A 26,109-nucleotide genomic window follows, 5' to 3' on the forward strand; every position below is an offset into this window, starting at 1 on the left:
AATTCTCCTCTCCTTCCGCTTTTTAATTAACTCTTAATGTAAACACTTTAGCTCACCTTGCCTATTTTAGTTTTTATATTTTTAACTTTTATTTTTACAACGCCCAGAATCCCCCTGTGAAGATTTATTTATTTTATTTTATTTTATTTTATTTTATTTTATTTTATTTTACTTTATTTTACTATTTTATTTTATTTTATTTTTATCCTGCCCCTCTCCGAGGATTCGGGGGTGACTTACAACATGTAAAAACAATACAGTTCTAAAATCCAATAATAACTAAAAACGACCAGTCTAAAACCCCAATTTAATTTAAAAACAGTCATTCCAATCCACCAACATAATGTCCATTCAACATACATTCATCCATAGACAGGGGCTGCCGGCACAAATGCATATTTAAATTCTTATGGAAAGTGAGGGTGGGAGCAGTATGAATCACTGGGGGAAGCTGATTCCAGAGGGGCGGGGCCCCCACAGAGAAGGCTCTTCCCCTAGATCCCGCCAAGCGACATTGTCTAGTTGACGGGACCTGGGGAAGGCCGACTCTGTGGGACCTAACCGGTCGCTGGGGCTCATGTGGCAGAAGGCGGTCCCGTAAGTAGCCTGGTCCGATGCCATGTAGGGATCTATAGGTTATAAACAACACTTTGAATTGCGTTTAGAAACAGATCAGCAGTCAATGCAGCCTGCGGAGTGTTGGAGAAACATGGGCATACCTGGGAAGACCCATGACCGCTCGGGCGGCTGTATGATCTGTAGTTTCCTAACACTCTTCAAAGGTAGACCCATGTTCCTAGGATGGATGAATGGATGATTGATAGACAAACAGACAGAATGAACAGAACAGAACGACCCTCTATCCCTGTAGATATTAATATGTCATATACTGGTTTGATATGAAGAATTGCAAGCCAGCTCTATTTCTCCTTTCAGACATACTTACTTATACTTGTAATTCACTATTTGGACATCAAATAATGGCAGTTTTTTCAAAGCATTGGCAAGCTGAAAAGAGAGGGAAAAACAAAAATGTTCAAGACTATTAAAATTTCCTTTTTCTATATGGCAACCATAAAGCAAAGAGATTTAACCGAAGGGGAGAAAAATGAGCAAACCTCATTCTGGTTTAATATCTTTCTATACTCTGTAGTCCGGGCAAGTATAGTAACTCTGATTTTCCCATCCTATTGAAAACAAAAGCAAACAAATTCAGCAAAAACAGTTCATTAATCAATTCATTGTACCAAAACAAAGAAAAGACCAGTAGAGTGACAACAGAAAAAATTACTGGCCTTAACAGCAACTATTAGTAGGCGATTAAACTGTCTCTTTCTTTTAATCACCTCATTTGTACAATATGCAAGAAGGCTGCAAACACCTCAGGTGAAGCTTTAGTAGGAGTATTTGCCACAAACAGCTAAGCCACTTAAGAGACTTCTAGCTACCTCTATGCCAACTCAGAAAGTCCCTGAAGAAGCATGGGCTTTTAAATACTTTATATTTATTGAATATAAAATGAATAACATCACTGAATACTATTACTGAATCTGAACAAGGCCACTTAATACGCAGGTGAGTAATGGAGCAAAAAAGTAAGATTAGCCCTCCAAATAAAGTTATTTTCCTTTCCAATTAAAAAAAAAAATCATTCAATCCTCAGGGGTAAATTGTTTAAAAAAAGGAATACAAAGGTTTAACGGCATGAAATCTATTAAGACCAGCAGGAAACGTGTAGCAAATGGATGTAGAAAGCTGGAAAATGTTAGACCCTTGTGATGAATATGCTTTATATTCTATAGTTAATACTTTAAGGAACTGAACTGATTTTTCTTTTGCAGCCTGTAAAAACTGACAAAAATAACAGCCAAGTTAACTAAAAAAATATATCAGAGCTACTGAACTTTGCTGTCAAAGGCCCCATCCTAATTACAATTATGTATTGCTATATATTTGTTGCTTTTTTATATTATCTTTCATCTGTACAGTGATCCCCCGATTATCGCGAGGGTTCCGTTCCAAGACCCCTCGCGATAATCGATTTCTCGCGATGTAGCGGTGCGGAAGTAAAAACACCATCTGCGCATGCGCGCCCCTTTTTCCATGGCCGCGCATGCGCAGATGGTGTTTTTACTTCCGCACCTGGGAAGACCCAGCAGCTGAGGAGCCGCCTGCCTGCCCGCTTGTCCGCCGCTTTTCTGCTTGTCCGCCGCTCTGGGAGTTGAAGACCCAGGGAAGGTTCCTTTGGCCGCCCACCAGCTGATCTGCTCGGCAGCGCAGTAGCAGCGAGGAGCCGAAGATGGGGTTTCCCCGTTGCCCACGCAAAGGGGAAACCCCATCTTCGGCTCCTCGCTGCTACTGCGCTGCCGAGCAGATCAGCTGGTGGGCGGCCAAAGGAACCTTCCCTGGGTGCCACCCGCCGCTCAAGAGCAAGAGGGGGAGAGATAGAGAAAGAGAGAGAAGGAAAGAAAGAGATGAGAGAGGGAGGAAGAGAGTGTGAGAGAGGAAGAAGCAAGATAGAGAAACAGAGAGAGAAAGAAAGATGGGAAAGGAAGGGAGTGACGTCATCGGGTGGAAAAATCACGATACAGTGGTCCCTCGATCATCGCGAGGGTTCCGTTCCAGGACCCCTCGCGATGATCGATTTTTCACGAAGTAGCGGTGCGGAAGTAAAAACACCATCTGCGCATGCGCAGATGGTGTTTTTACTTCCACCGCAGCAGCGAGGAGCCGAAGATTGGGGTTTCCCCGCCGCCTCGCTGCTGCCGCTTATCCGCGCGCGCGCCGCCGGGGCTTCCCCCACCCACCCGGTTAGTGTTGTTGCTTCCCAGCTGGGAAGCGGGCCTCGCGCGCGCGCCGCCGGGGCTTCCCCCACCCACCCGGTTAGTGTTGTTGCTTCCCAGCTGGGAAGCGGGCCTCGCGCGCGCGCCGCAGGGGCTTCCCCCACCCACCCAGTTGGTGTTGTTGCTTCCCAGCTGGGAAGCGGGCCTCGCGCGCGCGCCGCCGGGGCTTCCCCCACCCACCCGGTTAGTGTTGTTGCTTCCCAGCTGGGAAGCGGGCCTCGCGCGCGCGCCGCCGGGGCTTCCCCCACCCACCCGGTTGGTGTTGTTGCTTCCCAGCTGGGAAGCGGGCCTCGCGCGCGCGCCGCCGGGGCTTCCCCCACCCACCCGGTTAGTGTTGTTGCTTCCCAGCTGGGAAGCGGGCCTCGCGCGCGCGCCGCCGGGGCTTCCCCCACCCACCCGGTTAGTGTTGTTGCTTCCCAGCTGGGAAGCGGGCCTCGCGCGCGCGCCGCCGGGGCTTCCCCCACCCACCCGGTTGGTGTTGTTGCTTCCCAGCTGGGAAGCGGGCCTCGCGCGCGCGCCGCAGGGGCTTCCCCCACCCACCCGGTTAGTGTTGTTGCTTCCCAGCTGGGAAGCAGGCCTCGCGCGCGCGCCGCAGGGGCTTCCCCCACCCACCCGGTTAGTGTTGTTGCTTCCCAGCTGGGAAGCGGGCCTCGCGCGCGCGCCGCCGGGGCTTCCCCCACCCACCCGGTTGGTGTTGTTGCTTCCCAGCTGGGAAGCGGGCCTCGCGCGCGCGCCGCAGGGTCTTTCCCCACCCACCCGGTTAGTGTTGTTGCTTCCCAGCTGGGAAGCGGGCCTCGCGCGCGCGCCGCCGGGGCTTCCCCCACCCACCCGGTTGGTGTTGTTGCTTCCCAGCTGGGAAGCGGGCCTCGCGCGCGCGCCGCAGGGGCTTCCCCCACCCACCCGGTTAGTGTTGTTGCTTCCCAGCTGGGAAGCGGGCCTCGCGCGCGCGCCGCCGGGGCTTCCCCCACCCACCCGGTTGGTGTTGTTGCTTCCCAGCTGGGAAGCGGGCCTCGCGCGCGCGCCGCCGGGGCTTCCCCCACCCACCCGGTTGGTGTTGTTGCTTCCCAGCTGGGAAGCGGGCCCCGCGCGCGCGCCCACGCCTTTGCTCGCGCCACTTACCGGGGCAAGAGGGGGAAGACCCAGGGGAAGCCGCTCAGCCCGGTGGGGAAACTCCACCATCTACGCATGCGTGGCCATAGAAAAAAAAGGCCACGCATGCGCAGATGGTGTTGTTTACTTCCGGGTTGAAAACTCGCGATATAGCGTTTAGCGAACATCGAGATCGCGAAACTCGAGGGATCACTGTATAGCGTTTTGCAAAGATCGAGATCGCGAAACTCGGGGGATCACTGTATCTCCATTAAGTATGCATTTAGCCAGCATCCGCTTGTGCCCTGTACCATAAGTCTTAAGTCCTTTCATGCCCACAAGAGATCTAGGTCCAGCCCAGCTTGAATTCCATTGGCTCTTACCTACTGCCAATTCACTTGGACCATTAGACATTCAAATTCTTGTAGAGAATATCAGCATGCAATAAATCTGTATTCATTTGAAATGCTTCGGTTCCTGATGCACTTGACAAAACCCTCACAATGTTGTGACTAATGTGAACGGAGAGGCAATGATTGAATCAAAGCCACACAACCAGTTACATAGCTAAGGAGATAGGGGAGGCAGGGTTAACTTGTCATCTCTTCTGCCATAATCCATAGGCAATAGCTATGTTTTCAAATATAGAATTCTCTATAGTGTCTTCCCAAGTAATAATAGGAATGCTTTTAACTAAAATACACCGATACAGGATATCAGAACTGTGAGGACACAGTTTCTTAAAACTTTTCTTCTCTCAGGATTCCTTCCTACTTTAAAAAAATTATGGAGTACACCAAAAGAGATTTCGCTTATGTGGGTTATATTTATTGATATTTACAGTATTTAAAATTAAAATGGAAACATTCATAGAATAGTTATTTACTGACTCATGTAAAAATAGTAATATTAAATCTTAGTCACTATTAGCTACAATTATTAGCTACTATTCTATTTCTCATTAAAAATCCTATTACAGTGAGACCTCATTTTACGAACCCCTCTTCATACGAACTTTTCGTGATACGAACCCGGTGCTTAAGATTTTTTTGCCTCTTCTTCTGAACTATTTTCACCTTACAAACCAGAGCCGCCGCCGCTGGGATGCCCCACCTCTGGACTTCCATTGTCAGCCGAAGTGCGGGGATTCTCCTGAGGCTCCCCTCGCTGGGATTCGAAGCAGCACCGGCAAAAATGAAGGGATTCCCTGCTTTGAATCCCAGCGAGGGGAGCCTCATGGGAATCCCAGCGCTTCGGCTGGCAACGGAAGTCCGGAGGCAGGGATTACCAGCGGCACAAGGCAAAAGGGGTGACTTTTGGGATGAGGTTGCATGCATTATTTGCTTTTACATTGATTCCTATGGGGAAAATTGCTTCGTCTTACGAACTTTTCATCTTATGAACCTGGTCACGGAACAAATTAAGTTCGTAAGACGAGGTATCACTGTATTTTTAAAAATAAAAGTAACAATGAGATGAATGACACTGTTTTGCAAATATCATCAAAATCTTGTAAATACCGTATATACTCGAGTATAAGCCGAGGTTTTCAGCCCCAAAAATGGGCTGAAAAACCTGACCTCGGCTTATACTCGAGTCACCACAAGAGGGCGCCGAATCACCACAAGAGGGTGCCCTGCCAGCAAGCTAAACAGGGAGGACGGGGACGGCATGAACTCTCTCCAGGCTTTAGAAGCCTCCAGCCAGAGAGAGAAGCAGATTTGTTACAGAGATCCACTTAGTACAGCTGCAGGGGAAGGAGGAGAAGGAGGAGGACAGCTCTTTCCTCCTCCTCCCCCGTGGCTGTGGGCTATTCTGGCTCTCCTCCGCTTCATTTCCCTGTTGCCGTCCCAAGTGGATCTCTTTAGCAAATCTGCTTCCCTGCACAACACATGGGGCAATAAAGGGAGACGGAGGAGAGAGCCAGCAAGCTAAAGGGGGGGAGGGACCGGAACGGCATGAACTCTCTCCAGGCTTTAGAAGCCTCCAGCTGGAGAGAGAAGCAGATTTGTTACAAAGATCCACCTGGTATGGCAGCAGGGGAAGGAGGAGGAGGAGGAGGGCAGCTCTTTCCTTTCCTCCTCCTCCCCCGCGGCTGTGGGCTATTCTGGCTCTCCACCTCCTCCTTTCCCTGTTGGCGTCCCAAGTGGATCTCTTTAGCAAATCTGCTTCCCTGCACAACACATGGGGCAATAAAGGGAGACGAGGAGGAGGGAGGATCAGGGGTGGGAGATCAAGCCAACGAGCCAGCCAGCAAGCTAAAGAGGGGGGGGCAGCATGAACTCTCTCCAGGCTTCTAAAAACTCAAGTTTAAAGAGCCCTGGGTTAGGGTTAGAAATGCAAGAGTCTTCAAACCTTGAAAAATTAGGGCTTGTGGACTTCAACTCCTACTCCTGAAGTAGCATGGCTGGTGCAGGAATTCTGGGAGTTGAAGTCCACTAGTCTTAAAACTGTCAAGTTTAAAGAGCCCTGGGTTAGGGTTAGAAATGCAAGTCTTCAAACCTGGAAAGATTAGGGCTTGTGGACTTCAACTCCTACTCCTGAAGTAGCATGGCTGGTGCAGGAATTCTGGGAGTTGAAGTCCACTAGTCTTAAAACTCAAGTTTAAAGACCCCTGGTTAGCTTGGTTGCTGATTGAGCTACTTTTTTTACTTTTTAATTTATTGTTATTACCAGATGGCTTTCGTTTACCCTCTTTTAAATTTACAGAGCTAATTTTGGTTTCCTTTAAAATAAATATTCTAAAACATTTAATCTACTGATGTCTCAATTAATGTCATTTTATTGGTTTCCATTTTTATAAGTTACCAGTAGCCACTGCATTTTCTAACCTCGGCTTATACTCGGGTCAATCAGTTTTCCCAGGTTTTTGTGGCAAAACCTGGTGCCTCGGCTTATACTCGGGTCGGCTTATACTCGAGTATATACGGTAATTTTGATTCCATAGAGACTTTAAGAAACACTGTCAGGATATGAGAAAAGTCTTGGAAGAGGAAATGATGGGGGTGGAGGGAGAGCATACAAGTTCAGTTTCATTTCTGCACAGCTAGTCTTCAAGTTACAATTGGTCGCTTAACTGGTCCCCCCAGGTCACATGATTGCACTTTGCATGCTTAGAAAGCACCTGCATTCCCAGCTGCTTGCAATATCCTGCAGTCACTTGACTGCAAATTAACCAGCATGAAATCCAAATTGTTGGGGGCAATATTGCTGACTCCATAAACTGCTTAGAGAGGGCTGTGAAGCACCGTTAAGTGGTATACAAGTCTAAGTGCTATTGCTATTAATGGTTGGGCAGCATTTGCTTAATAACAATGTTCACATTACCAGCGTCATGTTCATTTAATAACCACTACAGAGAAGTTTGTAAAATTGATAAGTCACATCAGAGGTGTCAAACTCATGGCATCATGTTGCTGTGACATTACATTTTTCCTCTTCACGAAGCTGGGACGGGTGTGGACTGTGGGTGACACATCTGGCTTGCGGGCTGCCAGTTTGACACCCCTGAGTTACATGGTTAACTACTTAATAACCAGCATGACTTAGGACTTAGAACCGGCCTAAATTATGGTCATATGTCAAGGACTACTATTGCAACCAAAGAAGTACCTTAGGCCCATCTTGGGTGATATTTAATCTGTGCAACACGTGTTGGGAAAAGGCTCTGAATAATCCTGTCCCGTGACAGCCGGAGATCTGCAATTAGACCAGACACAGGAATAAAATGTAAACATGTTTATGCTTTAATTTTTTACCATTTATAGAATTAGAGAGAGAGGGGGATTAAAAACCCTCATGTTTATTCAGACCAGGGGTGGGTTCTTACTGGTGCGGTCTGGTGTGACAGCTCCGGTGCTGTCTTTGCCAGTCTATGCATGCCACTACCTCTTTTTATAATTTTGTGCGATTTTTTTGGCTCTCTGAGCATGCGCAGAAGGGAAATCGTCCCTCTGTGTATGCATGGAAGCAAAATTGCACTGTGGACGTGTGCATGAAATCTCATGATGCGCACACAGTGCACCAGTAGGAAGATAAGAGGAACTATCTTCCTACTATATAAGCCCTTCATGGCATCGGACCAGAATATCTCCGGGACCGCCTTCTGCCGCACGAATCCCAGCGACCGATTAGGTCCCACAAAGTTGGCCTTCTCTGGGTCCCGTCGACTAAACAATGTCATCTGGCGGGTCCCAGGTGAAGAGCCTTCTCTGTGGCGGCCCCGACACTCTGGAACCAGCTTCCCCCGGAGATTAGAACTGCCCCCACCCTCCTTGCCTTCCGTAAACTCCTTAAAACTCACCTCTGCCGTCAGGCATGGGGGAATTGAGGCATTCCCCCTCCCTCCTCTGGGCCTATATAATTTATGTATGGTGTGTCTGTGTGTATGTCTGGTTTAATAATGGGGTTTTTAAATGTTTTTTAAATTTATTAGATTTGTTATGAATTGTCTTATTGTATGCTGTGAGCCGCCCCGATTCTACGGAGAGGGGCGGCATACAAATCTAATAAATAAAATAAAATAAATAAACCTACCTCGATGCAGACCCAAGTATTCTGGTTTTTTTTTTTTAAAGGAATGTGGTAATCTCAGATTTACTTACCAATGGCGTATTATAAAACAGGCCAAACCTCATTCGAGGCAATAGTGTAAAAACTACTTCTTTGAAGCAGACCTGGAAAAGAAGATTAAGAATTTACAAGGATTTTCCTTAATATATAAGGAGAGAGGGGAAAAAAGAGCACAGAGAAGAACAACGAAGATGATTAAGAGACTGGAGACTATAACATATGAAGAACGGTTGAAGGAATTGGGTATGTGTCATAATGAAAGGAAGGACTGGGGTGACGTGATAGTAGTGTCTCAATATTTGAGAGGCAGCCACAAAGAAGATGGGGTCAACCTGTTCTACAGAACAACTGAAGGCAGGACAAGAAGCAATGGGTGGAAACTAATCAAGGAGAGAAGCAACCTACAACTAAGCAGAAATTTCCTGACAAAGTTAGTGGAATGACTTGTCTCCAGAAGTTGTGGGTGCCCCAGCACTGTTTTTTTTAAAAACAGAGTGGATAATCATTTTGTCTGAAATGGTAGGTTTTCCTGCTTAAGCCAAGAGTTGGACTAGAAGACAAGGACTTTTCCAACTCTTTTATTCTGTTATGAAGCAGGATCTACCGTATTAACACTGTGATGGAACGTACCATATTTTTCATAGTACCGGAGTATAAGACACACCTTTGTTTTGGGGGAGGAAAATAGGGGGGGGGATCTACCTACCAGGTATTCATCTGGTTAGTGTCCTTAATCTGATCAGCTTCAGCACATTATTTTATCCCCTGGTTAGAGTTGAAAAAGCCTTTTAGAGGGAGTAGGGATGAAAAGACTTAGGGTGGGAAAAACTGCTTCGGAGGGAGTAGAATTTTTTTTTAAACGCTGCAAGGCAGGAAGATCGTTAGCACTGGGTTAGGGCTGGAAAAGCCTTTTTCAGAAGGAGTAGGAATGATAATAAGTTTCAATTCTTAGGGCTGGTAAAATCCTTCTTTGGAGGGAGTAGGAAGGTGGAAAGATCATTAGAGTCTAGCTAGAGCTGGGAAAAATACCACTACATTTGAAGTATAAGACGCACCCAAATTTTCAGTCTCTTTTAGGGAGGAAAATACTTATACTCCAAAAAAATACAGTAGTTCAGAATATTTTTTGTTACTTTGTTGTATACTTCCCAGAATCCCTTGTTTTGGGAGATGGGTGATTTCTCTTGTGATATATGACAATTATAAACTCTCATAACTTAGAAACATAGAAACATAGAAGATTGACGGCAGAAAAAGACCTCACGGTCCATCTAGTCTGCCCTTATACTATTTCTTGTATTTTATCTTAGGATGGATATATGTTTATCCCAGGCATGTTTAAATTCAGTTACTGTGGATTTACCGACCACGTCTGCTGGAAGTTTGTTCCAAGCATCTACTACTCTTTCAGTAAAATAATATTTCCTCATGTTACTTCTAATCTTTCCCCCAACTAACCTCAGATTGTGTCCCCTTGTTCTTGTGTTCACTTTCCTATAAAATATTAACATAAAATATTTTCAAGAAGTATTGTAATGTTAATTTAACGGTGGAAGTTAGGGCACAATTTTGAAAGGTAACTGGCATCCTGTTGCCATTCCACACATACACTTCCATTTATTAATTTTTACTACCATGGATAATAATAATTGGCTGCATAGCTAGAGGTATAACAAGCAGGAAGAGGGAGATTATGATCCCGCTATATAGAATGCTGGTGAGACCACATTTGGAATACTGTGTTCAGTTCTGGAGACCTCACCTACAAAAAGATATTGACAAAATTGAACGGGTCCAAAGACGGGCTACAAGAATGGTGGAAGGTCTTAAGCATAAAACGTATCAGGAAAGACTTAGTGAACTCAATCTGTATAGTCTGGAGGACAGAAGGAAAAGGAGGGACATGATCGAAACATTTAAATATATTAAAGGGTTAAATAAGGTCCAGGAGGGAAGTGTTTTTAATAAGAAAGTGAACACAAGAACAAGGGGACACAATCTGAAGTTAGTTGGGGGAAAGATCAAGAGCAACATGAGAAAATATTATTTCACTGAAAGAGTAGTAGATCCTTGGAACAAACTTCCAGCAGTAACTGAATTTAAACATGCCTGGGATAAACATATATCCATCCTAAGATAAAATACAGAAAATAGTATAAGGGCAGACTAGATGGACCATGAGGTCTTTTTCTGCCATCAGATTTCTATGTTTCTATGTTTCTATAAAAGTTTGAATTATTTGTTATTTATTTATTATTAGATCTCAATGCCACTCCACCAAGGTGACTCTAGGGTAGGTTTTGATATTGGCTTTTTATATTTCCTGTAAATTGTAGCAAATATACTGCATTGTATTTATGTTTATATGTCCAGAGTGGCCTCTCATAGAATACATACAAACATACATACATATTACCAATAATAATCTTTTCAAGTTTCATAAGTTATGTTTTGTGAAACTGGGAGGGACTATTCCTTTCCTTTCATAGAAACATAGAAACATAGAAGACTGATGGCAGTAAAAGACCTCATGGTCCATCTAGTCTGCCCTTATACTATTTCCTGTATTTTATCTTAGGATGGATATATGTTTATCCCAGGCATGTTTAAATTCAGTTACTGTGGATTTACCAACCATGTCTGCTGGAAGTTTGTTCCAAGGATCTACTACTCTTTCCTTCTTTCCTTTAACCTTTCCCTTCCTGTCTTTTGGGATTCATTTCTAGCTTACATTAAACTATAATGTAGTTCTTTGATTCATTCAAATTCAAGTAAGAATTTAGTTTATGCAGCTGTGTCAACTGCAAACAGGCAAATTCTTATCTTTAACTATTACAACTCCAGAAATCAAAGGAGCAGATGAAATTAATAACTACAAAACATTAAACCTAAATACCACAAAACAAATAATTCATTATGTAATAAAGTTTCAAAAATGATGCAATGTTCCATACCGTTTTTGAATCATACGATTTTAAATGTATTATTTCATAGTCCGTAAATGCCTTCCATGTTTCACTGAATAAATCTCCATATCCATATGTACTCTGAAATAACAAAAACAAATGCAAATAAGATTTCCCTTAATATAGTCCAAATTTATATGTGTCCATTTCAAACAATAAGAGTATAAAGAATTTCAAAAGAATTCAGCATAAAAAGAAATAAAACATTCATGGAGAGATATAGTAAAAATAAATATAAATTTCAGTAGTCCCCAAGGATTAAAATGATAATAATAATAATAATAATAATAATAATAATAATAATAATAATAATAATAATAATATATTAGATTTGTATGCCGCCCCTCTAAAGACTCTAAGATATGTGAAGAAAAATATGACATTGGTGAGACTGTACGAATATGATCTGATAACTGAACATGTTCTGTTCTGCATTTTCAATGCTCTTATTCTGATTTTAAGAGCCGAAATACCGCGTTTCCCCAAAAATGAGACCCTGTCTTACACTTTTTTTGAACCCTGATAAGCACTTGGTCTTATTGCCATGCACTCAAAAGCCCAATTGGGCTGATTATCAGAGGATGTCTTATTTAGGGGGGAAACAGGGTAACAGTGTACAGTTAATATATTCTTTTAAAAGTTCACATAATTTCATATTTATCCACATTAACCTAAGTTTTTTTTTAATTTTCAATTATATTTTAATAAATTTGAAGCTTTTTTACAGACTGCAAATATACTGGAGTCTGCTGCTCATCAACACAACTAATGCCAATTAAAGATCAGCGTTTGATACAACTGGAAGATACTAAACTGACCTAACAACTATTTGACCATCATATATCTGAAATGATGTGTTACCAAAGACTCTTGATAAATAGCGAATTTGTCATTTATATTTGTTCAGAAACATGCTAAAAATGTGTTTTTTTAATATAAAATTATGTTTTTGTTTCATTCCACTTATATAGAACTTTTAATGTTTTATTGAAAAGCTAAAAAATTTCAAACATTTGAGTAGAAAAATGTATATGATGAGTCTCAGCTATCCAGGTCAGAGTTGTCCCAAAGATGCTTTTTCACACATAAACTGGACTTGCTTGTTTGTCTGAGCATTTTACACATTAAAATTCACTTAATAAAAAGTAAATTCAGCTTTACTAAATTGAATAATAATAATAATAAGGGTTGTAAACCTGCAACAGCTAAATCAATAAAGAGAATGCATAAACTTCTTCAGTTTTATACAGTGAGATAAAACAGTACACTGGCGCCATCATCTGGCAATACTGGGAATTAAACATACAATTTTTTTTTAGCTCAGGACGAATTCGCATTGCTTTTTTCCAAATAGGAGAGCGTCAAATGAGAAATCCAGCAGAAGAATCATGTTAGACAGGCAGGTGGTCCTCAATTTACAACCAGTCTCTTAGTGACCATGCAAAATTATTATTATGGATTCCACAATTCCATAACCCATTTCAAAATTATGACAGCCGCACACATAACCCCACGGTTACGTAATCACATTTTGGGTGCATGGCAACAGAACTTTATGGCTGTTTCCAGCATCATGCAATTGCATGACTGCAATTGGCATGTTTTTCTGCTGCTTTCTGGAATTTATTTCTGGTTTGTGGCAAAAAATAAATAAATAATTGTTTCATTTAACCATAGCATTTGCTTAACAACCACCACAAAAAAATGTCAAATGATGCCTCAATTTACAATCACGAGTGCTTTTAACAATAATTCTGGATGTGGAATTATTTGTTGCAATACAGCCTCATAGACCAGGGGAGGGGGAGGGGAAATATAAGCATTAAGAATAAAATTCTAATTGTCTGCAAACAATTTAGAAATGTATAAGTGAAAACACTTAAAGGAAGAGAGAGCAAGGTCACCTCTTTTGTTTTTAAAGTTGTGTGTATATTTTTGTGTGCTACTTATATTTGTATATAAAATTAATCTTTTCTAATAAAATATTTTTTAAAAAGAATAAAATTACAAACATTTAATAAAAAAAGCAAATCTTATTCCTTGAGCAGAACCTTAACCGAAATATGCCTCATTTAACTACACTAACTGTTTGCAGTAGTTTATACCAGTCTACAGCTGACTGAATAGAATAGAATAGAATAGAATAGAATAGAATAGAGTAGAGTAGTTGGAAGGGACCTTGGAGGTCTTCAAATCCAACCAGTGGTGAAACCCATTTTTTTTACTACCGGTTCCTTTGGGCGTGGCTTGGTGGACATGGCTTCGTAAACGTGGCAGGGGAAGGATACTGCAAAATCTCCATTCCCATCCCATTATGCGGCCAGCCGGAGGCGCTATTTTCCAGTTCAAAATTTCCATTACCAGTTCTCCAGAACCTGCTAGATTTCACCTCTACATCCAACCTCTGCTTAGGCAGGAAACCTCAGATATTGGAGCACTGCTTTCATACAAACCTAATTCCTCTTTTCATTAAACTAGACATATCCAGTGTAGTTTATGCCCATAATTAACAGTCCTCCCACAATAGTATAACTACTATTCATCCTAAACCTAAACCGTTACGCCCTAGCCTAACCCTAACTATTCTTATCTATCTATCTATCTATCTATCTATCTATCTATCTATCTATCTATCTATCTATCTATCTATCTACCTACCTACCTACCTACCTACCTACCTATTTATTAGATTTGTATGCCGCCCCTCTCCGCAGACTCGGGGCGGCTAACAACAACAATAAAACAGCATAGGACAAATCTAATATTTAAAATAATTAAAAAACCCTTATTAAAAACCAAACATACACACAAGCATACCATGCATAAACTGTATAGGCCTGTATAGGAATACAGTATCTCAATTCCCCCATGCCTGACGGCAGAGGTGGGTTTTAAGGAGTTTACAAAAGGCAAGGAGGGTGGGGGCAATTCTGATCTCTGGGGGGAGCTGGTTCCAGAGGGCCTTGTGCTTCTACTTACAGTATCCCACATAACAATGTTGATGTCAGTGCTGAAGATGTTGGTAACATGCTGAGTGATGTAAAGATTCACAAAGTCACAAAAATGATGGTACATGTTGACACCTAAAAGAAGGAAGAAAAATTAAGCTTGTTGTAGTAAACACAACCAGAACTACCATAGGCAATCATTTAGAACTAAGGCTTAGGACTTTATGCAAAAACCTATGTTCCCTATGAAGGAAATGAATAATGAGTTACTCTTTTATAGAAGTGTTTAGTGCGCTAATAAGCTATAATGCCCTTTTCTGTTGCACAGTAACCACAGGATGAACTTAGTAATACAATGTAGGATGACTTGCTACAAATTCTCCTGGAAGACAGGAACATATCCAAGGCAAGACCACATTCAGTTAGATAAGAACATCCGCCCAGGACGAAGCTATCAATGAATAAGATAAGGTATCTGTTACTCTGAAGAAATTGTCACGCTGACCCTTTAGAGCAGTGATTTTCAACCTTTTTTGAGCCGCAGCACATTTTTTACATTTTAAAATCCTGGGGCACACCACCAACCAAAATGACACAAAATGACACCCTAAGACACTTTCCTCTCTTTTTCCATCCTTGTCTCCTCCCGACCCTTGTGTGTGTGTGTGTGTGTGTGTGTGTGTATACACACTCTTGAACCATTTCCAAAAACAGGTGAGGGCTGGGTTTTTTCTCTCTCTTATTCTTTGGGTGCTTTTTACCATATGTTTTAAATCAAGAGTCAATTCTCTCTCTTTTTTGTTTCTCTCTCTTTTCTCTCATTCTCTGTCTCAATCATTTTCTCATTTCTCTTTTTTTCCTCCCCTTTTTGCTCATTTATCTCTCTATCTCTCTCTCTCTCTCTCTTGCTTTCTCTCTCTTTCTCTTTTCTTTCTCTCTTTCTTTCTCTCTCTCTCTCACTCTTTCTCTATCTCTTTCTCTCTCTCTCTTGCATTCTTTCTCTCTGACATTTGCTTTCTCTCTCTCTCTCTCTCTTTCTCTATTTCTTTCTCTCTCTCTTGCTTTCTTTCTCTCTCTCTGTCTCTCTCTCAGCAAAAAGCTGCGAGACTGGAACCTGAGCTTCCTTTTTCGCAGCACACCTGACCATGTCTCACGGCACACTAGTGTGCCATGGCACACTGGTTGAAAAACACTGCTTTAGAGCAAGGGTAGGCAAAGTTGGCTCTTCCATGACATGTGGATTTCAACTCCCAGAATTCCTGAGTTAGCATGATTGGCTCAGGAATTCTGGGAGTTGAAGTCCACAAGTCAGAGAAGAGCCAACTTTGCCTGCCCCTGCTTTAGAGTATAGAACAGTGATGGCGAACCTATGGCATGTGTGCCACAGGTGGTATGTTGAGCCATATCTGAGGGCACGTGAAGCGTTACCTTATGTCAAATCAAGCATGCATGTGTGCACTGGCCAGCTGATTTTTGGCTGTTTTTGCTCTCTCCAGGCTTCAGGAAAGCCTGGGGAGAACAAAAATAGGTCAATAGGCCAACCGGAAGTTCATTTCTAAACTTCCGGTTGGATCATATTTTGCTCTCCCCAGGTTTCATTAGGCTTTTTCTGAACCCTGGGGACAGCGAAAAACAGCCCAATGGGCCTACCAAAAATCTGGAGGCTTCAGTGAGGCCTGAGCGCATACGCACGGGAGCAGTGCAGGGGTTGTGTGAATGCATGGGGGGGGGGAAAGCATTGCATTATGGGTGTGGGCACACGGGCCATGCTTTCGCTCACACGTGCACCCTTTCAACATTCGAGCCAAAAACGATTCGCCATCACTGGTTTTAGAATGACTTAAGAAATGACTTAGGAGGATAAAGGGATATGGGGAGGAACTCTTGGGTGTGGTGTGCATTATATAGAACAGTGTTTCCCAACCAGTGGGAACATGGTCAGGTGTGCCTCGCAACTTTTTTCTGAGAGTGCGAAGAGCAAAAAGTTGTGAGACCGGAAGCTGAGCTTCCTTATTTGCGCCTTCCAAGTTTTCTGACAGCTGCAGCGCCCCGTCCGGTTGGAGCTTCCCTGACAGCGGCAGCAGGTGAGCTTTGGGGCCCGGTGGGAGGGCGGCGGCAGTGGGAGGGCAGCAGAAGCAGCGGCACCGGGCAGTCGCCGCTGGGCGATGGCAGGGTGGTCGGCTGCAAGCCAGAACTCCAGGACAGAGGCACCGATGGCAGCAGCTGGACATGTTGCTGTACGCCGTACATGCTGGCATTGCGTGGCTGGCACTTGCCTGCTGGATGGGCCGGGACGGAGGCTCTAGCCCCACGCCCATGCCCAGCGCAACACCAGTGTGTACGGCGTCTAGCAACACGTCCAGCCGCCGCCATCGGTGCCTCCGTTCCAGAGCTCCGCCTCACAGCTGACCACCCTGCCACCGCCCCACCGCCCCATAGCAAGAGAGAGAAAGAAAGATATAGCAAGAGAGGGAGAGAGAGGGGGAGAGAGGGAGAGAGAGAAAGCAAAGAGAGAAAGAGAGATAGCAAGAGAGAGAGAGAGAAAGAGAGGGAGAGAGGGGGGAGAGAGAAAAAGAGAAAGATAGCAAGAGAGAGAGAGAGAAAGAGAGGGGGGAAGGTGGGTGAGGGAAAGACATAGAGGGAGGGAAGGAGAGAGAGAGAAAGAGCAAAAAAGAGAGGAAGGAAGGGAGAAACAAAGAGGGATGGAGAGAGAGAGGGAAAGAAAAAGGGAGAAAGGAAGGAAGAGAGATAAAGAGGGAGAGAGAGAGAAATAGAGCGAAAGGGAGGAAGAGATTTTTTTTGTCCAAACTTTTTTTAGGGCCCCCCCCCCGCTCAATGTTCCCTAGGATTTTGTAAATGTGAATAATGTGCCGCACCTCAAAAAATGTTGGAAAACACTGGTATAGAAGGTATAAAGTGTATGGATTGTAGAATGTGCTTTGCTCTCCTTGTACTCAATCCACTTGGGAAGAGACTCAGAGGCTGCCTTTGCAAACGCTTTTTGAAATAAACTTTTGATGGCGAACCAGACTTGTCTTCTGCATTGTATTAAAATAATTGGGTCTCGTATCTCGCACATCAGTGCACCTATGCCAAAAAAACCAGGTACAAAATGATGACCTACTCAATTAATTCACGGAGTTGCCATTAAAAACACATTTAAAAAACTGAACAAGGTTGAGCTTTGAGACGAGCTCGCTATTATTGCCAGCATATGGGTTTTAAATGAAAGCCAGTCGTAAGAAGCTACTAATTTGATCAGAGCAGTAATCTTGATGGATTTTATATTCTTGATTTAAAAAAAAGAAAAAGAATACCGCCATCTTCGAAACGCTGCTTGCCTTGCACTAAATGTTTTTATTTCTTTGTAAATCATAAACTTCTGGATGGTATTTAAACCTTAATGAGTTCATTTTTTTAAAAAAAAAAATCAGGTTATGATAGTTTTCTCAGCTCATTTCATTGAACTTCAAGCTTTAGATAGCCCTCAATTTACAGCCAGTACATCAGTATAGAGCCATGACAGTATAGAGCAGTGATGCCAAACCTTTCTTATCTCGGGTGCCAAAAGAGCATGCAGCTCGCTATCGTGCGTGTGTGAGTGCCCACACTCATAATTCAATGCCTGGGGAGGGTGAAAACACTCCCCCCACCGGAGGCCCTCTGGAGACTGGAAACGGACTGTTTCCCAACTTCTGGTGGGCCCAGTAGCTCGTGTTTCACCCTCCCCAGGCTCCAAAGGCTTCCCTGGAGCTGGGAGAGAGTAAAAATGCTCTCCCCCATCCCCCTGGATACTCTCTGGAAGCCAAAAACGCCCTCCCAGAGCCTCTGTGCGACCCAAAAATCAGATGGCTGTCACATACATGCACATTGGAACTGAGCTAGCCGCCCTGAGTCCATGGAGAGGGGCGGCATACAAATCCAATAAATAAATAAATAAATAAAATAAACAGCTCTGTGCCAGCAAATATGGCTCCATGTGCCACCTATGTGACCTGTGCCATAAGTTCGCCATCACTGGTATAGAGCCATGATAGTATATCAGTATAAAGCCATGACGATGAACCTATAGCACATGTGCTGGAAGTGGCACATAGAGCCATTTCTCCAGGCACGCGATCTTCCAGGTTCCTGCCCAGCGGCCAGCTGGTCTTCACATGCATGGGAACACCAGAAACTAGAAGAGCAGCCGCTCAGGGTGCATGCATGCATACTGATCACCTGATCTTTCAGTTTCTGGTGCACATGTCCATGTGAAGACAGCTGGCTGGTGCACATCCACATGCTGAAAACTGGGAGATCAGGTCAGCTGCTCTTCCTGTTTCTGGCAGATGCATGCACAATGGCCAGCTGTTGTTTGCATGTGCATGCTTGCCAGAAACCAGAAGACCTGGGGGCCAGTGCACATGCATGTGCCAGGAACTGGAGGAGCAGCCACCCAGTGCGCATGCATTCACACCGGCCACCTGGTCTTCCAGTTTCTAGCATACATGCATGCACAATGACCAGCTGGCTGGTACGCATGTGCACACCGGAAACTAGAATCTTATATTCCCGACGCACACATGTGCACTGGGTTCATGATCTTCTGGTTTCAGGCTCACACATGCTCATTGGCCAGCTGGTCTTCGCTTGCGCATGCACATTGAAAACTAGAAGATCAGGTGGTCAGAGTGCATATGTATACCAGAAACCAGAAGAGCAGCTGCCTAGCACTTGCTCTTCCCATTTCCAGCATGTACATGCGCAAACTCCCATTTTAGCACTTGATGCTGAAAAGGTTCACCAACACTGGTATAGTGTTGAGGTTACACACTTTGGAATTTGAAAACATAGAAACACGTTGTACCTGCATCAAGTTTCATGAAATAAGTTGGCTTCTCAACAATGACATCACAGCTGCCGTCTTCCAATGGCCTGGAGCTCATCTCTGCATATGTCTGGAGTTCAGCAAACCTGTAAACGGAAGCACGCAAACCAGGGTCTGCATTTCCTGCATCACATGAGTAGAGCACACCTTTCTCCTTCTTGACTTGATCGAAGTGTATAAAATCATGCATGGGATAGAAAAGGTGGATAGAGAAAAATTCTTTTCTCTATCACACAATACTAGGGCGAGGGGGCACTCCCTAAAGCTCATAGGTAAGAAAGTGAGGACAAATCAAGGGAAATAGTTCTTCACCAAGAGGGTTGTTGGTTTATGGAATTCACTTCCAGAAGAGGTCATGACAGCTGTCAGCCTTGATAGCTTCAAGGCAGGATTAGACAGATTCATGGATGCCAAGTGTATTGGTGGTTATTGAAACGGATGTCCATGTGCTGGTTGAGGCACGCAGGATTCCCTTGGGTACCATTTGTTGGGGGTCAAGGGAAAGGGAGGGTTTTGCCTTCTCTTTCTGCTCAAGATCCCCATGTACAATTGGTGGGCCACTGTGTGACACAGAATGCTGGACTCGATGGGCTTTGGCCTGATTCAGCATGGCTCTTCTTATGTTCTTATGTTCTGTCTTAGCCATTTCAGAGGCGCAATTGAGAGCGTTTTAACAAACTGCACGAGTGGTGGGTTTCAATTTTTTTTACTAACTGTTCTGTGGGTGTGGCTTGGTGGGCAAGGTATGGATTGGTGGGCATGGCAAGGGAAGGATATTGCAAAATCTCCATTCCCTCCAATCAGCTGGGACTCGGGAGGCAGAAACTGCATGGGGGCAGGACCAATCAGAGGTGGCATTTACCAGCTCTCCGAACTATTCAAAATTTCTGCTACCGGTTCTCCAGAACTGGTCAGAACCTGCTGAAACCCACCTCTGAACTGCATCATTGTTTGGCTTGGCGGCTGCAGTGCCTCAGAGAGAAAGTCCCTACAGAAAGTGGTAAGTACAGTCGAGAAGATTATAGGTAGCTTGCTTCCCATCATTCAGGATACGGTTTATAAGTGCTATGTGCTTAGAGATCAAAGCATTGTTAGAAACCTCACATTATCGACCACGATGACCTCCCACAGACTTCCTCCAGTGGCCCCACCAGGCTCATTTTTGCTGGCAGAGGCACCACGGACCAGTCCTTCTGTTTCCAGAGTGGCCCCGTAAGCCAAAGCTAAGCATTCCATGGACTGGATCTGGCCCATGGGCCTTGAGTTTGACACCTTAGTCTATATTCTATTCTAATTAACGCCATTTAAATTAGTCTTCAAAAATGCTTTCCAGGCTGATTTTTAACCAATAGACCACATACACTTTCTCCTACTGTTGGTGAAGTTTTACCAAATTTGACAATTAAAATTATTTTTAATTGTAACTGAAGCCTCTTCTATAAGGCTTCAAAAGGTTAAGCTCTGCTTTGAATTCAGACTTGTACAACATCTTTGATCTATAAATTAAGGGCTGGGAAAAGTAGAGACAGTATTCCCTCTATCCAACTTTCACAGATCCAGTTAATTGGAAGATTCGTGTCAAATGTGTTTACCATGAATTTCAAGATACATCAGCAAAGACATAGTTATTAGTGACTGCCTACAGCTACATAACAGACAGAATTTGAGACCAATTAGCAAGATCCACAGAACAGTCCAGCATGCGCAAGTTGCCAGGAGGAATTATCAGTGTTCAAAAACCTCCAGGTCCCCTTCATTAAACACGATCATCTTGCAGGACATAGAAACATAGAAGACTGACGGCAGAAAAAGACCTCATGGTCCATCTAGTCTGCCCTTATACTATTTCCTCTATTTTATCTTACAATGGATATATGTTTATCCCAGGCATGTTTAAATTCAGTTACTGTGGATTTACCAACCACGTCTGCTGGAAGTTTGTTCCAAGGATCTACTACTCTTTCAGGGAAATAATATTTTCTCACGTTGCTTTTGATCTTTCCCCCAACTAACTTCAGATTGGACTAAGGAAACCTGATACTTTGTAGAATGCTTGCTCTCTGGAATAGCCTCCCTTCTAAGATTCAGAGGACACCAACCTTCTTAGCTTTTGGAAAGGCCATTAAGACCTGGCTAATTTCCCCCGGGATTAAATAACAAAATAAAAGAATAACAGAGTTGGAAGGGATCTTGAAGGTCTTCTATTCCAACCTCCTGCTCAGACAAGAAACCATTTTTTAGATAAATCATTGTCCAATGTCTTCTAAAAACCTCTAGCGATGGAGCACCCACAACTTTGGAAGCCAAGTTGTTCCAATGATTGGTTGTTCTGACTGTCAGGAAATTTCTCCTTCAAGGTTAATTGTCTTCTTGTTTAGTTTCCTTATAAGTCTGAATGTTAGAAGAGCTTATAACACTTAAATTGGCATTCTAAATGTAAACTGTAAATGTAAAAATACAAAAGGAAATTGAGCCACCAGCAACTAGGACAAATAGTAACATGGTGGCTCAGTTTCCTTTGGTCTTGGATTATTTCTATTATATTTTTGCTTGGTTATGAGTTTTTTAAACACATTTTTCATAAAATGACTACATTTATGTATTTAACCCTGCTGTTCTCTTCAAAAACACTATACACTTGTACTCTTCCCAGGTCTATTTGACCCTGACCGAAAATTGCTTATTTTAGGTACTTATATTTAGTTTTTTTTTTAAAGCTCATTTCACTTGGAAACTAGTTTGAACATTTCTGCACACAATGAAATGAAAATTGAACTAAAAAAATTAATGCTTATTGGTTTATTTTGCACATAAAAGCCCCCCCCTTTGTGATTTTTTTTCCAATTTATAGATAATTTTGCTTGCAAAATGCATTCTATTTTACTAAGGTTGGTGTGAGATTGGTAGCTTGAACATTTCTGAACATAATTACATGAAAATTGAACTGAAAAAATTGATGCTTATTGGTTTATTTTGCTCATAAAAGGGCCTCCTCCACCCCCCAATGCTTATAAGTAGGCATATACTCGAGTAGGCTTATACTCGAGTAGGCTTATACTAGAGTATAAGACCCTATGGTCTTATATTCAAAAATAAACAAATAAGCATTAATTTTTTCAGTTCATTTATATTTTTCTTATGTTCAATTTTGTATATCAAACCTTTTGGGGGGAAATCCCTTGGAGATTTGTAGCCTAAATAAAATATAAACTGACACAAAATGCTAAAAAATGGGGATGGGGGCTTTTTGATCAAAATAAACCAATAAGTATCCATTTTTTCCAGTTCAATTTTCATATCAGTGTGTGCAGATATGATAAAACTAGTTTCCCAGTGAAGAAAGCTTTCAAAAAGACCAAATTTAAGTACCTAAAAAACCTCCTTTTGGTCCCGGTCCTATACGACTCGAAACAGTAAGTTTTTTTCCCCAAAGGAATTTGCCCCCACCCCCAAAAAAATATTTTTATGATGATCAGCAATGTTAAATTTAGTAAATCAATGCCTAAGATGTTAAAAATATTTCGAATTTGGAGCCTAAATAAATTTTAAAGTGAAAATGGTTGCAAGCAGCCGGGGGGAGAGGGAGGCCTTATTTCTGATTTAAAAAACCCAAAAAACATCATTTTTTTCAGTTCATTTATATTTTTCTTACATTCGGTAATGTTCAAACTACCAATCCCACCCCAACTTTAGTAAAATTGAACGCATTTTCCAGACTAAAATGTCTATACATTGAAAAAAAGATCACAAAAAAAGGGGAGCCACCTTTTATCAGCAAAATAAATCAATAAGCATCATTTTTTTCAGTTCAATTTTCATATCATTATGTGCAGAAATGTTTAGACTACCTTCCAAGTGAAAAAAGTTTTCAAATTGACCAAACATAAGCATCTCAAATGAAGAATTTTCAGTCCGGGTCAGGGTGACTCAGGAAGAGTACAAGTGTGACTTTTTTTTCAGCAAGAAAGAAGCCCCTCACCCCCCCAAAAAAAATTCTCATAGAGAGAACCCCTGAAATGATGCAAACTCGTGAAATTTCAAGTTTCAGGTATGCAGGGAAAACTTTTTACAGGGTCTCAAAGTTCGAAAACAGGTCTCACAGACCCGAAGTTAACAGCAGGGTTAAGTGGGGCAGCCATATACATTTTCTAAATAAATAACTAAACTTATTGCTCCCATATGGTTTCTGTGGATGAGCTAGTTTCTTGTCCTGCCCTCTGGTGCTTTGGAGAATAATTTGACCCCCTTCTTCTTTGTGGCAGCCCCCAAAGTACTGAAATACTACCATCATGTTGCCCCTAATTCTTCTTTTTTCTAGAGTAGCCAAACCCAAATCCTGCAGCCGTTCTTCACATGCTTAGTCTCCAGGCCTTTGATCATCTTAGTTGCTCTTCTCTGAACTTTTTAGCATAGTGGTTAGAATGCAGTACTGCAGGATGGCTCTGCCCACAGCCAGGAGTTCAATCCTGACCAACTCAAGGTTGATTCAGCCTTCCATCCTTCTGAGATAGGTAAAATGAGGAGTCAGATTGTTGGGGAAAATATGTTGACTCTATAAACCCCTTTGAGTGTGCTGTAAAGCACTATGAAGCAATCTAAGGGCTATTGCTATAGCTCAGTCATGATTAGAGAAACAGAAACTATGTCCATTCTGCCATGATATTTGTAAAGAAATAAAATAACACACTTAGCAAGACTTACCAAGATTGCAAAGGACTCTTTTGTTGACCTTCAGCAAGGAAAGCTTTCGTATTCATATTGCAGTGGCCACCTATTTGACCTTTCTTGAAGAAATCTTCATTAAATCTAACCAGGGAAGGAAAGAAGGTGAAAACAGGATTTAAAAAATTTAAAAGCAAAATAATACAGTGATCCCTCGATTTTCGCGATCTCGATCTTCGCGAAACGCTATATCGCGATTTTTCCCACCCAATGACGTCACTCTCTTCCTTTCTCATCTTTCTTTCTTTCTCTCTCTCTTTCTCTATCTTGCTTCTTCCTCTCTCACACTCTCTTCCTCCCTCTCTTATCTCTTTCTTTCCTTCTCTCTCTTTCTCTATCTCTCCCCCTCTTGCTCTCGAGCGGCGGGCGGCGGGCGGGCGAGCGGCGGGCGGGCAGGCAGCAGCGAGGAGCTGAAGATCGGGGTTTCCCCTTTGCGTGGGCGGCGGGGAAGACCCAGGGAAGGTTTCTTCGGCCGCCCAGCAGCTGATCTGCTCGGCAGCGCCGCAGCAGCGAGGAGCCGAAGATCGGGGTTTCCCCTTTGCGTGGGCGGCGGGGAAGACCCAGGGAAGGTTTCTTCGGCCGCCCAGCAGCTGATCTGCTCGGCAGCGCCGCAGCAGCGAGGAGCCGAAGATCGGGGTTTTCCCTTTGCATGGGCGGCGGGGAAGACCCAGGGAAGGTTTCTTCGGCCGCCCAGCAGCTGATCTGCTCGGCAGCGCCGCAGCAGCGAGGAGCCGAAGATCGGGGTTTCCCCTTTGCGTGGGCGGCGGGGAAGACCCAGGGAAGGTTTCTTCGGCCGCCCAGCAGCTGATCTGCTCGGCAGCGCCGCAGCAGCGAGGAGCCAAAGATCGGGGTTTCCCCTTTGCGTGGGCGGCGGGGAAGACCCAGGGAAGGTTTCTTCGGCCGCCCAGCAGCTGATCTGCTCGGCAGCGCCGCAGCAGCGAGGAGCCGAAGATCGGGGTTTCCCCTTTGCGTGGGCGGCGGGGAAGACCCAGGGAAGGTTTCTTCGGCCGCCCAGCAGCTGATCTGCTCGGCAGCGCCGCAGCAGCGAGGAGCCGAAGATCGGGGTTTCCCCTTTGCGTGGGCGGCGGGGAAGACCCAGGGAAGGTTTCTTCGGCCGCCCAGCAGCTGATATGCTCGGCAGCGCCGCAGCAGCGAGGAGCCGAAGATCGGGGTTTCCCCTTTGCGTGGGCGGCGGGGAAGACCCAGGGAAGGTTTCTTCGGCCGCCCAGCAGCTGATCTGCTCGGCAGCGCCGCAGCAGCGAGGAGCCGAAGATCGGGGTTTCCCCTTTGCGTGGGCGGCGGGGAAGACCCAGGGAAGGTTTCTTCGGCCGCCCAGCAGCTGATCTGCTCGGCAGCGCCGCAGCAGCGAGGAGCCAAAGATCGGGGTTTCCCCTTTGCGTGGGCGGCGGGGAAGACCCAGGGAAGGTTTCTTCGGCCGCCCAGCAGCTGATCTGCTCGGCAGCGCCGCAGCAGCGAGGAGCCGAAGATCGGGGTTTCCCCTTTGCGTGGGCGGCGGGGAAGACCCAGGGAAGGTTTCTTCGGCCGCCCAGCAGCTGATCTGCTCGGCAGCGCCGCAGCAGCGAGAAGCCGAAGATCGGGGTTTCCCCTTTGCGTGGGCGGCGGGGAAACCCCGATCTTCGGCTCCTCACTGCTGCGGCGCTGCCGAGCAGATCAGCTGCTGGGCGGCCGAAGAAACCTTCCCTGGGTCTTCCCCGCCGCCCACGCAAACTCCACCATCTGCGCATGCGCGGCCATGGAAAAAGGGTGCGCATGCGCAGATGGTGTTTTTACTTCCGCACCACTATATCGCGAAAAATCGAGTATCGCGAGGGGTCTTGGAACGTAACCCTCGCGATACTCAAGGGATCACTGTAGCTCATTTTTGAAATTTAGGATGTAGAAAATGCTTTGTCTTAGGGTGAGCCATGAAAGCTTTGTTTTAGATGTGCTAGAATCATAAAACAGATTAGAAGGAAAGAAATCTGGTTCATTTCTAACACATTTTCCTCCCACTGGAAACAATCAAGTAATATACGAAAACATTTTTTTAACACATAAGAATCATAAGGGATTTGTTAGCTGATTTGGGTACTATATTT

The 26,109-nt window shown here is 44.1% G+C and overlaps 1 protein-coding gene across 1 annotated transcript in view; it reads right to left on the minus strand.

Moving 5' to 3' along the window:
• Positions 1 to 26,109, minus strand: part of EOGT (EGF domain specific O-linked N-acetylglucosamine transferase) — a 54,655-nt gene that overhangs the window by 7,258 nt on the left and 21,288 nt on the right. Inside the window, exons 7-14 of the mRNA XM_070738194.1 lie at positions 23,990 to 24,094; positions 19,268 to 19,374; positions 14,450 to 14,553; positions 11,459 to 11,551; positions 8,537 to 8,608; positions 7,545 to 7,631; positions 1,119 to 1,187; positions 947 to 1,008 (exon numbers count right to left, since the gene is read on the minus strand). Coding sequence (XP_070594295.1) covers positions 947 to 1,008; positions 1,119 to 1,187; positions 7,545 to 7,631; positions 8,537 to 8,608; positions 11,459 to 11,551; positions 14,450 to 14,553; positions 19,268 to 19,374; positions 23,990 to 24,094 — 699 coding nt within the window. The remainder of the gene's footprint in view (positions 1 to 946; positions 1,009 to 1,118; positions 1,188 to 7,544; positions 7,632 to 8,536; positions 8,609 to 11,458; positions 11,552 to 14,449; positions 14,554 to 19,267; positions 19,375 to 23,989; positions 24,095 to 26,109) is intronic.

This window comes from Erythrolamprus reginae, chromosome 2 (assembly GCF_031021105.1).
Source record: "Erythrolamprus reginae isolate rEryReg1 chromosome 2, rEryReg1.hap1, whole genome shotgun sequence".
In the NCBI taxonomy this organism is placed as follows: domain Eukaryota; kingdom Metazoa; phylum Chordata; class Lepidosauria; order Squamata; family Dipsadidae; genus Erythrolamprus; species Erythrolamprus reginae.